At 47.7% G+C, this 15,258-nt stretch overlaps 1 protein-coding gene across 3 annotated transcripts in view; it reads right to left on the reverse strand.

Moving 5' to 3' along the window:
• The window catches only part of PIK3AP1 (phosphoinositide-3-kinase adaptor protein 1), a 1,392,564-nt gene that overhangs the window by 242,028 nt on the left and 1,135,278 nt on the right, over positions 1-15,258 (reverse strand). For 2 of the 3 annotated variants that reach the window (XM_069240444.1, XM_069240442.1), the window contains one exon: positions 6,491-6,563. In XM_069240444.1, the coding sequence (XP_069096545.1) occupies positions 6,491-6,563 (73 nt within the window). The remainder of the gene's footprint in view (positions 1-6,490; positions 6,564-15,258) is intronic. The other variant, XM_069240443.1, reaches the window with a different exon arrangement.

Consider the following 15,258-nt stretch of genomic DNA (forward strand, 5'->3'; position numbering starts at 1 on the left):
TGTCTTGTAATTTGTGACCACTCAGTATCACCAAGGCCTGTCTGGGTAGAAGGGTCCTTGCGGTGAAAGAATAAGCAGACTCTGAGACGTGGCTCACCGTAAAGTTGCCGCTTGGGAGGAGATACAGCATGTGCCAGGGACCGCTGCAAGGGATTCTATGTCAGGACCGGAGGCTCAGGTTATGCTTATCTCTTCCTTTATTATCTACTCAGCAGCCTTAAGTAGCTAACATTAACATATCAAAGACTAAACATCCAATAAGTATTTGCTGCAACCAGAAAACAACCATAGAAAGACAGTTCCATAAGTATGGCAGTCCAGGATCACACTTCATCTTTCTTCGCTGCTCAGCAGCCAGATAAGTGCCTTTTCATTAAGGCTCTTGTTACTGTGGCTTATTCAGTGTGTTTGTCACATTTACAGCTTTCAGGTATTGCCTTGTTATTGTGTATGCCTTTTTCATTTGCAGCTATTAGGTGTCTTGAGAGTACTACTCTTGTGATTGTACGTGTGTCCCTTATTGCGCACGTGCTCTCCCTACTGCAGCCAGAGGTCACTGACCTTCCTGGCAGCCTCAGTCCTCTGAGTGCTTCTACCCTCTTCTACCCTCTGCCGTACCTTCTGACTACATTTCTCTGTGCCTACCGGCACTGTATCTCCGTAAGGCCTTAGGCGAGGTGGTCTTTTAAGAGACCGCATCTCTGAGGCCCTTCTAACTTCGTCCACACATGCGGTGCACTTCACAAGCCCCTGGGGGCGTTAGAGGCACGCATCTAAACCGGAAGCGATGATGTGCTCCTCTTGCATTTCTAGCATTTTGGAGACACGTCGTCACTAATCCCTTCCATTGAAGTTGTTGATTCAGCAACTATCGTGCGCCAGACCAGTGAATCGTTTACTTTCTCCCTGTTCTCCTTTCGGCTCCAGATTAGCGGTTCTCCGCAGAGCACATTGCACCAGCCCAGTTCTATTTAGAGGGCTGTAGTTTTCTAATAAACCTTGGCACGCCCAATTTTTTCCAAGCACTGGTTACTGCAACTTTTTCACTCTCCTTGTGTCCCTTTGACTATCAGGACAATATTTTTTCCCTACTCCTTTGAGTGGCATATTCAATTATGGCCAGTCATTCTAATGAAGAATGGGAGTCCGTGGAGGAGACACGTGCACTCAGAAAACCCTGAGGAGACTCGGGTGATGAGCTAGGCCCGAGTAGACCATGGCCACCCGAAGGTGAGCCAAAAGGATCAGGCCAGAAGGTGACCACGAACTGGACTCCACGGGGGTGCCAGAGATGTTTAACCGAGAAGATATTTACCACCCACAGGTCAGCTGACTGGGTGTTCACGGAGAAGGTGGCACGTTATGTAGGCAGACGGATTTGTAAGCCTATGGAACAAGATGTGAGAGGCTGTCTGAGGGGCAGAATGCCCTAAACCTACTCTGGCCAATATAAAGTTGCCTCCATGCCTGAGACTGATCCCAAGATGACTACTTTCATGGCCAAATTCATCAAAGACCCTAAAAAAGGTCTAGACCGATCCTGGGGGGCTTGCCAGGATAAAGTCTTGGATATCCTGGGACCACTTACAAAGAGCTTGGACATGGCAGAAGATGCCATTTAATCTGGCAAACTCATTGACCCCACCATCCTTTCGGATTAGGCCCAAAGAGCCCTGTGTTTCCTTGGCAATTCAAATTGTGCCATTTCAGCGGAGAGGAGACGCCCCCCTTTGATTAAAATTGAACCCCAGTTGGGTGAGCTGGCCCCTACTGAAGTGGGTCCTGTGGTGAATGGGGGCCTCTTTGGAGATCCCTTCATTAAAGAACCTCCCTGGACAAGGCACACCAGTCTATTAAAGAAGTCTTTAACCAGCAAATATTTGCAGGGGTTGGAAGAGATGGGGATGCTCCCCTGGCTGTTCTTTCTTTAATCCCTACAAGCTACAGACAAAGAGATCTATCCAGTGGCAGGATCAGAAACGCTTCAGAGGTTTCTACCCCTCAAAAAGGACGGACAGAGGCTGTGGTACCAAAGGAGTGTTTTAGGGAGCTAGCAACGCACCTGGAGGTGCCTCTGGTAAGCAATACTCCTTCTTCCCCTTGCATGGAAGGGGGCAGGCTTAGGTTATTCGGTCAAAAGTGGGCATCCATCACAGGGGATGCATGGGTTGTTCAGGGTTTTTATATAGAACTTTGGGGGACCCCAGTTCAACATGTTCATCCTCTTCCTTTGTTTTTTTTTCTGGGAAGGTGCAGAGGTGGTTGATCACAAGGTCTCCAAATTTCTCCGAAAAGGTGCGATATCCTGCTTGTTTCTCCATCCCAGTGGTTTTGTGAGCAATGTTTTATTTGTTGAAAAGAAAGACAAGGGATTCCGTCAGATCATCAATCTGAAGAACTTCAACAGGTGGATAGTATACCGCTATTTCAAGATGGAGGGTATTCACCTCATCACGGATATTCTGTTACTCAACGGCTGGTTGATGAGACTCAACTTAAAGGATGCCTATCTCACTAAACCTGTTTTTCCTCCGCACAGACAGTTCCTCCAATTTGACTAAGGCGGTCAAGTCTACGAGTTCACCTGCCTCCCATTTGGACTTTCCTCAGCACCTTGGTGCTTGGTGATAGGACCGGTTGTGGAATGGTTGCACGCCAGGGGGATCAGGCTCGTAGTGTATTTGGATGATATTCTCCTGAAGCATCATAACAGAGAGATACTCATTCGTCAACTAACCATAACTCTTAGATAATTTGGGTTTCCTCATAAATGGTCAGAAATCGGATTTCACTCTAGCCCAACAAATGCCTTTCTTGGGCTTCAAAATAGACACTGTGCAACAGACCCTTCATTTCCCCCAGAAGAAAATGGCCCTAATTTGCAGGGAGCTGTGGAAGACACTGGAGAGGGAGATGATCTCCCTACATCAGCTTGCCAGGCTAGTGGGTCTCCTGTCCTTGTTGATTCAGACGATTTTTACACTATCTAGCATTCAAGTGTCTGAAGGCCCAACATCTCAGGGGGGGCCTAACATATGCTCAGGAAATCTCCCTTTGCCCAAAAGTCCTCATAGAACTTCATTGGTGGCTCAATCACATGCATGCCTGGAATGGTACAACCATTTTCAGCTTGGCTCCTGACCTAGCTTACTGTGGAGATATTACCACAGGAGGATAGTGGTCAGAGCAAGAAGAGTCCCTCAGTATCAACTGTTTGGAGCTCATGGCGAGATCCTTTGCGATTCAGAGCCTAGCAGCCAACATAGGCGGTCATTCTGAGGACTGCGGGAGCACCGCCGACAGGCCGGCGGTGCTCCAATGGGGATTCCGACCGCGGCGGTAAAGCCGCGGTCGGACCGGCAACACTGGCGGTCTCCCGCCAGTGTACCGCCGCCCCATTGAATCCTCCAAGGCGGCGCAGCTTGCTGCGCCGCCGAGGGGATTCCGATCCCCCCTACCGCCATCCAGATCCCGGCGGTCCGACCGCCGGGATCCGGATGGCGGTAGGGGGGGTCGCGGGGCCCCTGGGGGCCCCTGCAGTGCCCATGCCACTGGCATGGGCATTGCAGGGGCCCCCGTAAGAGGGCCCCTAAATGTATTTCACTGTCTGCTGCGCAGACAGTGAAATACGCGACGGGTGCAACTGCACCCGTCGCACAGCTTCCACTCCGCCGGCTCGATTCCGAGCCGGCTTCATCGTGGAAGCCTCTTTCCCGCGCCAGCCCAGCGGGAAAGTCAGAATTACCGCCGCGGTCTTTCGACCGCGGAACGGTAACCTGACGGCGGGACTTTGGCGGGCGGCCTCCGCCGCCCGCCAAGCTCAGAATGAGGGCCATAGTCTCTTGTTTCATCCTCCTGAAGATGGATAATGTCTACGCATTGCGATATATCGATCGCCTGGGGGGCACTCCGTCCAAGGTCCTGGTAAAGTTGGCCAAGGAATGTTGGGCCTTCTGCCTACAGCACAACCTTTCAGTAACCTTTCAGTAACAGCGGAATATCTCCCGGGGAGCCTCAATCAGATTGAGGATTAGCAATCTCGTCACCTAAAAGATTACAGCAATTGGCAGTTGGACCCTGCTCTCTTTCAGCAGATCATGAATCGGTGGGGTCCTTGTCAAGTAGACCTGTTTGTGTCCCAACTCAACTACCAACTTCCCTGTTTTTTCACTTGGCTTCCGGATCCTCTGGCGGGAGTGACCAATGTCTTTCTTCAGGATTGCTTTAAATTTCAGGGATATGCCTTCCCCACCCACTTTTGGATGATTACCAGGCTCAGGGCTTTGGTCAGGATATGGAAAGCGAAGGCGATCCTGGTGACACCACTCTGAAGGTAACAAGCCTGGTTTCCAGTTCTTCTGGAACTTTCCATGGCTTCTTCAATCCCACTTCTCCAGACTCCTCAGATGCTGAGGGATCCATTTGCAACCCATATTCTCTGGTTGAGGACTGCACTCTAATGCTGATGGTTTGGAGGATTACAGGGGCCACTGGGAAGTTCCAGGCCTTTCGGCACATGCTGCATGCCTTATCAAACAAGCTTAGTCCGACTCTACAATGAAAAGTTATGGATCTGCATAGTGTAGGTGGTCGCACTGGTGTTTGCGATGGGATTTGGATCCTGTGGTGGCAGATGTAGCACAAATTGCCAATTTCTTGTCTGAGTTAGCATATAAGGGGTTGGCATAACGTACTATAAATGCACGCAGATAAGCCTATTTCTGCGGGCCACATTCCCCTTCATGATGTCCCGATAGGGGAACACCCTCTTGTTTGTCGCCTTCTGAAGGGTATCCAATTATCAGTTTCATCGGAACCGCATTACTCTACTCTCTGGGACGGTAATGTAGTTTTGCATGTGCTCTAATCTTGGCAGGACAATCAGTACCTTTCTCATAAGGCTCTTTCAGGTAAATTGGCTATTTTACTATGCCTAATCTCCTGCAAAAGAGTGTCAGATGTTCGTGCCTTAGACATTTTGACATGTATGTTTGCTTCGGAGGGAGTTTCCTTTACGGTTTCTAGATGCACCAACTCTAACAACAGAGTGGTTCATTATGCCTCTTTTCCAGACCATCCTAAACTATGTGTGCTCTGTTGTTTGAGAACTTACAAGAGCATGACAGAAGAGTATCATCTGGAGGGTATTGCTCAGTTGTTCTTTTTGTTCAAAAAGCCTTTAAAACCAGCTTTTACTTCCACCATTGCCCGTTGGGTTGAATTGGTTCTTCAAGAAGCAGGGATTGAGACACCCTCCTTTTGCGCCCACTCTACAAGGGGTGCCATGGCCTTTTAGGCTTTTTTTGGGAGGTAGACTTGAAGATATTTTCAGAGCAGCGGATTGGCCATTGAAATCTACTTTTAAGACCTTTTATTTTAAACCAATTCCCAGCATGGCTGCTCTTGTGGTCAATCAGCTTTAAATTAGCGTAATCTGAGCCTCTGGTCCTGCCAGAGAATATAAACTTTCCTAGCTATCGTGAAGGAAACTTTCAATTCTATTAAGGCACAAGGCAAGGATTATCCGTCCTGAACAGTTTTTCTTGCTGCTCTCCCTCCCAATATTTCCTTGCATTTTCTTAGTTGAGATAATGATATGTCTTTTGAGTTATTTCTGTTTCAATGTATTGTGTTTATCTCTGCGGTTTTGATGAGGATGCTAAATGCCTTTCCCTTACTTTTATGGTTCTGTATGACCACAGCTGATTCCTGATTTTAGACAACTGCTCAAGTATCTTAGGTTTATTTCTGTTTGTTTTTTTATTTCTCTCATGGGATCGGATTAGAAACAAGATTATTGAAAGGCACCTGGATCAGGCAGCATACTCAAAGAAAGAAGTGCAGTCCTGGACTCCCATACTTATGGAACTGTGCCTTTATGGTTATTTTCTGGTTGCCGCAAAGACTGATAGGATTTTTAGTCTTTGCTATGTTAATGTTAGTTACTTAAGGCTGCTGAGTAGAAAATAAAGGAGGAGATAATAATAATCCTCGCCTCCGTGTCCTTTATAGAATTTAAACTTTCTTTCACGATAGCTGGAACATTTTATATTCCAGCCCGGTCTTATATGTCATACTAGTTCACCTGCTGTGAAAGCCAGGGATTTGCACCTGGCACAATAAATGGGAGTGTGTCTGAAGCAGATCAAGAAATTATGTACTTATACGGAACCAAGCCACTAACTCTACCTAATTCTAGCACTGTATATGCCTCAGAAAGTATGTATGGAATGTTCACTTCCAACTGAAAGCATTATTTACCAGAGGTATTTCATTAATCTATAGTAACTTTTGTCAGTAAACCTCTGACAAAGTACTTTGAGGCCTTGGAGTTTACGGATTACAGCAATACGAAAGTCACTGAGATCAAGGAACTGAGATTTGATCAAGCTCACTTGACAACTACAGCATATGTACCAATAAAGATCCCCCCTCCAAAATTACTGCAATACATACATTTCATAAACTGTTTCATAATGGTCACGCTTACCTGTCCTTTTACCTTTTTTTCGCCCCTCACCTTGCCGTCGGGTTATGCTCTCTCGTAATCTTTGCAGGTTTTCCTATGTACAATTAGAAAACAGATTTAGAACTCTTCATTCTTTTTTTCTTTTCAAATATATTATTATTAACAATCCGCTCTCTTACACTTGCAAGTCAATTTATGGCAACATCTTGTTCTTATCATATACATCATTTAAGAGATACGTATTGATACTAAACGTTACAAATACTTTGTTTCATGACTTATTATTCATTGTGACTGCAATGTAGTATTCGCTAATCACTGGATCTGGTATACTAACGTTCTTGCTTTAGGGGGTCATGCACTTGGTGGTTCTGTGTTAGCATTTTGATTTATGTGGCCACATAACAGACTTAACTCAACTTTAAACTATGTACAAACATGATGGATTCGTGTGGGTGGGCCTTTGCAGATGTTGGGGGAAGTCTCTCCCGGGGCACTCCATTGTATGGGGGATAGCTAGACACCTTCTCTCCCCATCTTCCGACAAATATGTGACAATTCGTGTCCGACCCGTCCCTGCCCTATGTAACTCGGTGTGGTCTGTTGATGCACTCGTCACTATCCCAGCTCTGGTTTCGGGGACATTCCCTAAGGGCCTATTCTGTTTGGCGTATTGGCCATCTCATCCTTATGCCCTCTCAAGGTTCTATTCTGCTGGTTCCACATTGGGAGCTACCGGCCCCTTCATCAGGTCATCCAAGCTCGTCACTATGTCCTCCCACTCTGGGGCGATAGGGGTTTGACGGATGCCTCTGGCTTCTTCAGCCTTCAGGACCTGTAGTTCAGCCCTGGTCCATCTCTTAACGTCGCTTCTCCATTCAGTCAGCGAGGGGTGGCTGGAGGCCTTCCAACCCCCCTCGTTATCAATCTTCTATAAAGGGCCAGGTCTAGGAAGCGACCCCTAACTTTCCCCCGTAGGGTACCACTCTTAAGGCCCAGCAAGCATATAGCGGGGGATGGCAGCAGTTCCGTCCCAAATAGTCTTGACAGGACCGCCATCATCGCCCTCCAGCCAGCCTGGAGCACTGGGCATCTCCATACCATGTGGTCAAAGTCAGCATCCCTGTCCCCACATCTAGGGCATTTCCTGGGGGCCCCACCATATATGAGGAACAGTCGGTGAGGAGTGAGGTATGTCCTATGTAGATAATAATATTGGATGTATTGTAACCGTGTGTTACGTGAGAGCGTCCGGGGATAAGCCAATGCCCTACTCCACTCTGCCTCGGACAGGTCATGCCCAACTGTTCTCCCCCATCTTTCTCTCAGAGAATGCAGAGGGTCCAATGCAGCCTCAATCTGGACCCGGTTTATTTTAGCAATCAAATGAGGTTCCTCTCCTGATGTCAACAGTAGGTGTAACACCCTGTGGACAGTGGGCTCCGCGTTGATCGTATCCCAGTGGTCCTTCAGGGTATGCACTAACTTCCTAAAAAGTAAAAACTGTCCCTGAGGAACTCCCCCTCCTGTTAGGTCAGTGAAGCTTTTCAGCACCCCTTCATTAAAGAGCTCCCCTCCCCAACTATCACCACTCCTGCTCTTGTCCATGGTCCTAGTCCCAAGCCCCCCAGTCCCTTTCCTCCCGGGTCCAGGGCAAGGACCGATAATGGCAAAGCTGGGGAATAAGGTGGGCCCACTCCGACCCTTCTCGCACATCTCTTCCAACATGTCATCGCAACACTAGTCATTGGGTTGTCTCTTTGGGTGATAATCTTTCTATTTGTCATGCGTGCTACAATCCGGGCTGTGTCAATCACACCGTGGGTGGTACACAAGTCCAGATGTCCCCTACCCGCAAGCCAACCGGACACCCATTGTAGTTGGGATGCCAAGTAATATGCCTCGAAGTCTGGGGCACCTGGTCCACCTATATGGGTCGGCCTACAAATGGTCGTCAGCGCTGTGCGTCTACGACCATCATCCCATATTAGTTCCCTGAGCAAAGCGTTCAACTCGCGAAACCACGCCGGTGGGATCAGCAATGGTAAGTTAGCAAAGTAGTAGAGGAGGCGATGAAGCATAATCATTTTAGACAACGCTACTCTGGCCATTATTGTTAACTTCAGTGATCGCCAGAACCCAACCGAGGACCGCAGGGAGCGGAGTGTCCTACCGAGATTACCATCCCGGAGATCACCCAATTCATGGAATATTTGAATGCCCAAATATTTGAAGGTCTGTGGGGCCCAGTTCACGTCCCCTGGGCATGTTCCGGGGCATACACAGCTTGGCAGCATGGGAAACACAAATGTTTTGCCTCGGTTAAGGCGAAGCCCTGACAACACCCCGAAGTCCTCCAGGATCCTCAACGCCCATGGGAGTCCACTGATCCCGTCCCTCAGGTAAATAAGTATATCGTCGGCGTATAGAGAGATAATATGTTCAGTTGGTCCCCATTCAATTCCTTTACCCACCCCTTCCCGCCGCAGTTGGGCCGCCAGGGGCTCAATTGCCAGGGCGAATAATATTGGGGACCGGGGGCATCCCTGTCTGGTTCCCCGATATATTGGGTAGGCGCTAGATATTGTTCTGCCCGTCTTCACACTTGCTAGTGGGGATGAATATAACAGGTCCACCCATTTTAATTTAGAACTCTTCATAACTCCACTTGCATGAACTGGATTTTAACAGCTTCTAGTCTGCCTATGAAACAGCAGAATCATAAAATTCACCAGTATGTTATTCTTAACATTAAAAAAATAAATTTTGTAAGAAACTGGGTTACAGGATGATGAGGATAAAACCCTACTCAGGCAGGATTCACAATCCTAGGCATGGTGAAGCCACAAGCAACCCCCGAATTAACCCGTGCTCAACCATCTGGTAGCTTGGCACGAGCAGTCAGTTTAACCTAGAGGCAATGTGTAAAGTAATTGTGCAAAACTTCAAACAGTAATAAAATTAAAATAATACACAAATAGGATCCCACACCAAATTAGAAAAACTAAAGTAGATTGCATAATAGAACAAGACCAAAACAACCAAAATCCAACCACTAGAACTGGAGATATGCAATTTTAAAGATTTAAGTGAAAATAGTGCCACAAAACCCAAAGCGCCACTTAGGACTATCTGGCCGTATGAGACCGAGAGGAATTCACAAGTTCAGGCCGTCCACTGTGAAGTGCTGGCCAGATACTGAGATAAGGTTAGTCCAGCTGAAAAGTTATCTTCTCAGATCAGTGCAAAGAGTGCCCTTAGCAGTGGAGGGGGCTGCAAGGGAAACATCACAGGCAGTTGTCAATGTAGTGCGAAGAGCAGGCCAGGCATTGAGCACTAGAATAACTGTAGTGCAAAGATCCTGTAGTCGTCGCAGATGGTGGGGCCGGGGCTTCGCAATGGTGCTCTCCACGAAGGGTTAATGCTGTAGCACGAAGGGTTGGGCTGATGTAACTTTGTGTTGGCAGGCTGTACAAGTGACAAGATGTATGTGCCAATGGGTCCATTCATGGTACAAAGAGCCCAAAAACTACAATTCACCCTCTCTGAGGCCACACTATGCACCTGTGGCCCCAGGGGCATCACTTAGAGGATAGGGACTTGCTCCATCTGGATCTGGGTGCTGTTATGTCCCTGTGGCTCTGAACAGCAGACTAGTCCTTAGAGTCACTCTGAGGGACCTGGGATGAGGTGCAGGTCCAAACCCCTCTAACTCAGGCAGAAGGGTAGCAGAACAGCAATCTAGCAAGACAACAGTCAGGCAAAACAGTAGTCCATTAGGGCAGCAGTCCAGCAGAGTGGCAGTCCTTTCAGCAGTGCAGCAGTCCTTTTTCCTGGCAGAGTCTCCACAGGTCCAGAGGTGTACTGAAGAGTTGGTGTCTAAGCACCAATATTTATACCAGGTGTCTCCTTGGAGGTGTGAGAAGCTTGTGTAGGTTTCCCTTTGAAGTGCACAGGTTTCCTGCCTTCCTTACCCCGGCTCCAGACTAACTACAGGGGGTATGCATCCATCCCTTTGTGTGGTGGGCAGGACACAGTCTATTCAAGTGTAAGTAGGGCTGTGCCCAGCTCTGTCCTCCCATCCTACCAGTCATGGCCCATCCAGGCACATCTAAGTCCTCTATTGTGCGTGGCCATCTAGGAGGAATACACAAAGCTTCACATTCTGCTACATCCATTCATGTGACCAGGAGACAGGCTGCAGGCACTAAATGGTTAAAGCAGAAAAATACTAAATTTCTAAAAGGTGCCTTTTCAAAATTGTAATTGAAAATCTGACTTTACAATAAGAGAGATTTTTTTCAAAAGAATCCCTAAAACACCAAACATGAAGGGATTACCTGTTACCATTTGGAAGTTATAGCGTATTAAATGTAATAACATAACTCCAATGTTATCTTATGGGAGAGGTGGACCTTGCAATAGTGATAGACGAATGTAAGGGTTTTTCACTACCAGGACATGTAAAACTCAAAAGTACATGCCGCACTTTTTTAAAAACACTGAACACTGCCCTCTAAGCTGCGCAGAGCCTACCCTAGGGGTGAAATATGTATTAAAAAGAAGGTTTGGGCATGGTAAATGTTTTATTTTGCCAGGTCAAAATGGCAGTTTTAAAACTGCAAATACAGGCTGCAATGGCAGGCTTGAGACATGTTTAAAGGGCTACGTAAGTGGGTGGCACAATAAGTGCTGCAGGCCCACTAGCAGCATTTAAGTTACAGGCCCTGCCTACATGTAGTACCACTTTACTAGGGACTTAAATATGCAGACTGGGAATAAATCAATGTTATACTTTGTTAAGGAGTGAGCACATGCACCTAAGCACTGATTAGCAGTGGGAATATACACTGAGTCCTAAGGCCAGCAAAAACAAGAGCAGCAAATATTGAGGAGGAAGGAAAAAAAGTCTGGGAAAGTCATCCTAATGCTAACAAGTCTAACACATTTTATAAATGTTTTGTTAGGGAAATTCAGTGTGCCAATGTGACCAAATTTTATAAATAGGTGTGTCTATGAGTCATTCTGATTCCAAGGATCAGATAATTAAATGCATTTTGCTTGTTCAATCAATTGCCAGTGGCTAAGGTTATTTATTTCCATCACTTTGTTGTTTGTGTCTCAATGTGGGGTCTTTTAATTGGATTGTAAAAAGCAGCCACACCAAGTCACCTTGTACAATGATATTCTGCTGTCCTTCAGCAAACTGCTTATGGGAAAAGAGTGCAAGCAGTGTCAGTCAGTCAGAGGGAGTGGTAGAAGGAATGTGAGGGTGCTCACAAGATTGAGAGGAGGATCACAGAAATGAGAGGAGGCTCATAGAAATGAGGGACAGTTCAAGGGAATGGAGGGCAGCTTACTGGAATGCGAGGCAGTTCACGGGAATAAGGAGAGGGTCACAAGAACAAAGGGTCATTCACAGGAATAAAGGGTAGCTCACAGGAATAAAGGGCAGCCTGCAAAATTAAAGGGAAGCTCAAAAAAATCAGAGGCAGTTCACAGAACTACAGAAAAAAAGAGGATACATGTGTTTTGAAGAAGCCACAAAACACATAAAAACACAATATGGCAGACAGAAGTAAACATGCTAAAAATTATTAGACAAGTAGTAGACAAGCTGAGCCAGTTAACTTCCATGCTAGGGAGCTTTACCAACTGTTGATCTGTTGACAAGCAAACGCTAGGGGAGTCACGCAAGTAGGTGGATTGCCATTTCTACTATCAGGCACAAGGGTAGCAGGGCAGCCAACTAGCAAGACAATAGTCCAGCAAAAGTAGGGCAGCAGTCCAGCAGACTTGCAGTCCTTTCAGCAGCACAGCAGTCCTTCTTCTTGGCAGAGTCTCCACAGGTCCAGAGGTGTACTGAAGAGTTGGTGTATAAGGACCAATATTTATACCATGTGTCTCATTTGAAGTGGGAGAAGCTTCTAGAGGTCTCCCTCTGAAGTGCACAGGTTTCCTGCCTCCCCTACCCTGGCTCCAGACTAACTATATGGGGTAAGCATCCATCCCTATGTGTGGTAGGAAGGACGCAGTCTATTCAAGAGTAAGTAGGACTGTGCCCAGCTCTGCCTTCCCATCCTGCCAGTCATAGCCCATCCAGGCACATCTAAGCCCTTTAGTGTGTGTGGCCACCTAGGATGAATACACAAAGCCCAACTGTCAGCTACACCCAGTCATGTGACCCAGAGACAGGCTAGATGTACTAAATGGTTAAGGCAGAAAACTGCTAAATTTCTAAAAGTGGCTTTTTCAAAATTATAATTGAAAATCTGACTTCACCATAAGAGGGAATTTTTCATTAGAATCCCTAAGACACCAAGCACGAACTGGTTACATGTTACCATTTGGAAATTATAGTGGATTAAATGTAATACCATAACTCCAATGTTATCCTATGGGAGAGGTGGACCTTGCAATAGTCAAAAGCAAATGTAAGGCTTTTTCACCACCAGGACATGTAAAACTCGAATGTACATGCCCCACTTTTTAAAAACATTAAACCCTGCCCTCTAGGCTGCCCAGAGCCTACCCTAGGGTTGACATATATATTAAAAAGGTATGGACATGATCAATGTTTTATTTTGCCAGGTCGAAAAGGGCAGTTTCTACTATCCCTGTAATAGTGCACTAGCCAGCCAGCTGCGCATAGCACAAGGAATCTTGTAAGTATGAAACGTACTACTGACAAAATATCTAACTGGTAATGAAGACATCAATGGCACTATCAAAAACTAGGTGAAAGAACAATGCAGTGGGACCCCACACATCCCACTACCATGAAAAGCAGAAAATTGCTCACGTCTTCAACATTGCCTCCACAGGCTGCTATAAGTCTTGCAACCTTGCCCTACCCATTTCTGGGGCTCGCATCTCTTGCCCAACAATTAGCAATGTATATTCCAAGACACAGAACTGGTGTTACACCTTTGCTTTATATGTAAGCCACCAGACACTCTCCAGGGACCTCAAATTGTCTTCCAAGACGGAGGGGGTAATTTTGACCCTGGCGGTACAAGACCGCCAGGGCTAAAATGACGGAAGCACCGCCAACAGGCTGGCGGTGCTTCCTGACCTATTACGACCGTGGCGGAAGCGCCACGGTCGCACCGCCGGGGCCGGCAGTATTCCGCAACATTTGCCCCGGCGGTGATAATCCGCCTGGGCAGCGCTGCTTGCAGCTCTGCCCAGGGGATAATGAGTCCCCGACCGCCAGCCTTTTTCTGGCGGTTTGAACTGCCAGGAAAAGGCTGGCGGTACGGGGAGTCGTGGGGCCCCTGGGGGCCCCTGCACTGCCCATGCCACTGGCATGGGCAGTGCAGGGGCCCCCTGACAGGGCCCCATGCAGCTTTTCACTGTCTGCTATGCAGACAGTGAAAAGCGCAACGGGCACGGCCGCAACACCGCTGGCTCCATTTGGAGCCGGCTTCTATGTTGCGGCTGTGATCCCCGCTGGGCCAGCGGACGGAAACCAGGTTTCTGCCCCCCGGCCCAGCGGGGATCTCCTAATGACCGCGGTGGGGGTGCGGCCGCACTGCCGACCGCACGGCGGTCAGATCTTGGGGGGCGGTAGGTCATAATGAGGGCCAGAGTTTTTAATAGGTTGCACAAATCGTAAAGTAAAACCACTCTAACGGCAGTAGAACGTTGTTGTATATGAAGAATAGCAAAGTTGTGGGGAGATAAGAATCCACACCTCATATGAGGTAAGAAGGGTACCACTGGGGGAGTGATTTGCAGTGCAAAATAGTGGCTGCATTTATTTAGCACACCTATACGCACAACCCCAGTCTTCCATGATTCTGCCCTCTAACCTACCATATTCCAGCACAGATGGCCCATTTCAAGTGTCCGGACCAGCATGATAGGTTTGGCTGGTTCCATGCCCACTGCAGCCAATAAAAAGGAAGAGACGATGGCTTCGGCCCCTAGGGGTGTAATAGAGGCTGTACACCAGGCAATGCGAGATGAGGGGACTGCTCCCACCTGAACGACCCCTGAAGTCTGAGGTACAGGCCCAAGAAGTTGGTTCCTGAGGACTTTGGGACGGCAGTGGCACAGGAGGACCACTTTGCGTCCCAGGTCTGGCATGACTCATTGGGCTAGTCCAAGGCCTGCCGCAGTCGATGCAAGAAGGAAAACAATGGCTCTGGCCCAGGAGCCAAGATTGCCACCATGCTCTACCCAGCACAAGGATATACATGCCAACTGACCTGATTCAGGCAAGAGACTCCCAATTGTTGAAGCAAACAATGGCTTTATTTTGACTGTCTTCTGCCTACAATTGCCTCTGCTTCAATATAAGTCAAAGGGGAAAATATATTACTCCAATTTTCTTTTCATACTCTCCCACTTTCCTGTTCCAGAATGTAGGCATGCATGGCTCCTGGTGGGGGAGCCCCTTCAGGTTGTAGGGCCTTTTGAAGACTCGTGGAAGTATGCTGTAAGATGGCTTTTGGAAGATGGGCACAATGGCAATGTTGACCCATGCCCACTGCATTGTAAGCACTGGGGACCTAACCCAGGGACAGCAAAGTGCATCTAGGATCCAGTGGGTTCACTAGACTTGTCCCTCTCCCCCCATACAGACTGAACCTGACTGCAACCAGGCCCCTGATGTGCTTGGGAGGAAACTTGGAACACAGAGCCATTGTTGCTCACCCTCCCCTGCACTGAATGAACCAGGACCTCGATGCACTCCTCTGTTCAGCCGGTGGTGGATAGCCCAGTTCCTCCTGGCTGCACATAAGAGATGCGGCCTGGTCCTAGATACAACACATAGGATGGTT

The sequence above is a fragment of the Pleurodeles waltl genome, chromosome 6 (genome assembly GCF_031143425.1).
Source record: "Pleurodeles waltl isolate 20211129_DDA chromosome 6, aPleWal1.hap1.20221129, whole genome shotgun sequence".
In the NCBI taxonomy this organism is placed as follows: Eukaryota; Metazoa; Chordata; class Amphibia; order Caudata; family Salamandridae; genus Pleurodeles; species Pleurodeles waltl.